Below are 2,231 nucleotides of genomic sequence, written 5' to 3'. Positions count from 1 at the left end.
GAACGTGCTGAGGGGCGACTGCTGGGCTGGGTGCGGGGAGCTGCGGCAGCTTTTGGGATGCTGTCCCACGGTGGGGATCTGTGCGGGGTGCGGGGCCGTGCCGTGCCGTGCCGTGCCGTGCCGTGCCGTGCCAACCACCCGCCCGACTGCCGCTGTGCTGCGGCGGCCGCAGACCCCGCACTTGGGCCGCCCGGACACCGAGCGGGGAGAGGCGGGACTGCGGGACCGGGAGCCGCCTGCTGGTGGTGCTGGGACGGCTGCTCTGCGGGCGGCCGAGATACGGGGCCGGGACAGCTGGGTCATAGCGCGCAGCTTTGCAAGGGAACGGCCGGCGCCTGGCCCCGCTGCCCGGTTCGTGCTGCTCCTCGGGCCGCGCCCAGCAGCAGCTCCTTTCTGCTGCCTCCTGCCCAAACCCAGGCCTCCAATGGCTGCTGTGCGGACAGCAGCACTGTGCTATCTCTGAGCAGAGCTCTGTGTGTGTGTGTGTGTGTGAGGGAGAAAGCGCTCTGAAGGGCTCCGAGCAGCAGTGGGGACACGAGCCCTTCCCATGGATCACCAGGCTGGCACGCTCTGCTCTGATGGTGCTTTCTTTCCTGCAGGCAGAAACAGAGCCAGAGCAGGCTCTCCTCTGCCTGCCTGCAGCTTGCTGTGAGAATCCCCCAGCCCCTCTCCCTGCATGCCTGCAGCAATGCCAGGAACATTTTCCCAAGCCCCTCCTGTCCTATCCTGCTGCTAGCTGTCCCCAGGCTTCCCGCTCCACGGCCACATGCAGCCCCTGGGACCCCTCAGGCCTATTCCCCCACAGAAGGAGTGACCTGGAAAAATCCAGGGAGAACTGCTCGAGGATACCTAGACCCATCTGTGTGCCTCTCCGCAGGCACAGGGCCGGGTGGGGTAAGGAGCAGAGAGAGCCAAGGCTACAGCAGCACACGTTTATGGGGTCTGGCCTGGCTCCGTGCGTAACAGCGCAGGGACATGCTGGGCACAGTGATGTCATAAGCTATGGGTGAAGCTGGGTTCTGCAGGCTGGCACTGCCTCGGCGTGGCTCAGTGCCGGAACTGCGGCACTGGGGATGGGATGCGAATGTCCTGACCCTTTTCCAGCCGCCGCTCACAGTCGATCAGGTAGTTCACGCCGTCTATCACCAGCTGCACCAGTTCCACCTGCACCAGGAGCACAAAGTTCTGACTCTAGGCTGTCCTGGCCCCAGCCACCCCCCCAAGACGTGCCAGCAGCCGCTGCTTGAAGGGCACCTACTGCACCCATGGAGCACAGTGCCCCCAGTCCCCACTGCTGGCTTCAGCATACAGCTGCAAAGCTGTTCTGGTGCTGAGGTGTGTGCACCTTTTCCCAGCTGCCCTTGCCAAGACCAGCTCTGCCCCTCTCCCACCTCTGACTTCCCCAGCCGGTCCAGGTTGGAGATGTCAAAGACATTGCCGGTGGCTGCTGTGTCCACACCGCCTGTCCCACGCTTCTGTAGCCGCAGGTTCTCCAGGATCTTGGGGAAGCGGCTGTCCTGGTGCCCAAAGAAGGTGTCAGTGATCAGCAGGACCATCAGCTCCCCAGGGCTGCCCTCCCACACTCTGCAGCACCCTGTCTGCAGCCCTGCAGTCCCTGGCCCCAAGCAGATCCCATTCAGCACTCATGTGCCTGGCCCCTCCAGCTGCAATGCGGGCACCATGCTCCCCTGTGTGATCCCGAGCAGCATCCAGGGCTGTGCCACAGTCCTTTCAACCTGGCAGGGCTGGACTCTCTGTGCCTGCAGCCCCGGCTCCCCCAGCACCATCCACAGTCACTACCTTGCTGAGCAGTGGCAGCTTGATGTGGACGCCCGCCCGCAGCCCAGTGCCCAGGTTGGAGGGGCAGGTCAGGATGTAGCCCAGCCTCTCATTCCACATGAACTCCCAGCCTCGCTCCTGGATGAGTCGCTCCACCTGGGTTAGAAGCACAAAAAGCAGCTCAGCCCCCAGCCCAACCCTCAGCGCGTGCTGCCCAGCCCCAGACCGCGAGGGACACAAGCGCTGCACGGCCCCCATCCGCAGGGCTGGCAAGGCAGCGCCGAGGGTTCTCACCTCCTTCAGGCCCCGGCAGAACCGCTCAAAGACGCGCTTCATGTTACCGCCCTTCTCCATGGAGATGACGCGCGTGTGGTCCTCCTCGTTGATCCAGATCAGGAAGGTCTTCTCATTGTTGTGCCTGCGGCAGGGCAGCGCTCGGCTGTGCGGGGGCC

At 64.5% G+C, this 2,231-nt stretch overlaps 1 protein-coding gene across 1 annotated transcript; it reads right to left on the bottom strand.

The window, feature by feature from the left end:
- Nucleotides 1–918: 918 nt before the first annotated feature.
- LOC100538538 (creatine kinase U-type, mitochondrial) lies at nucleotides 919–2,229 on the bottom strand (the record flags this gene model as incomplete). Its single annotated transcript, XM_010717709.3, has 4 exons — nucleotides 919–1,164; nucleotides 1,392–1,517; nucleotides 1,801–1,935; nucleotides 2,074–2,229. Coding segments are annotated over 4 exons (534 nt in total), but the record flags the coding sequence as incomplete, so codon positions are not given.
- Nucleotides 2,230–2,231: the final 2 nt, after the last annotated feature.

Source organism: Meleagris gallopavo, chromosome 12, assembly GCF_000146605.3.
Source record: "Meleagris gallopavo isolate NT-WF06-2002-E0010 breed Aviagen turkey brand Nicholas breeding stock chromosome 12, Turkey_5.1, whole genome shotgun sequence".
Taxonomy (NCBI): Eukaryota; Metazoa; Chordata; class Aves; order Galliformes; family Phasianidae; genus Meleagris; species Meleagris gallopavo.
Note: the sequence above shows the minus strand (reverse complement) of the source record. Positions and strands in the feature narration are given on the sequence as shown.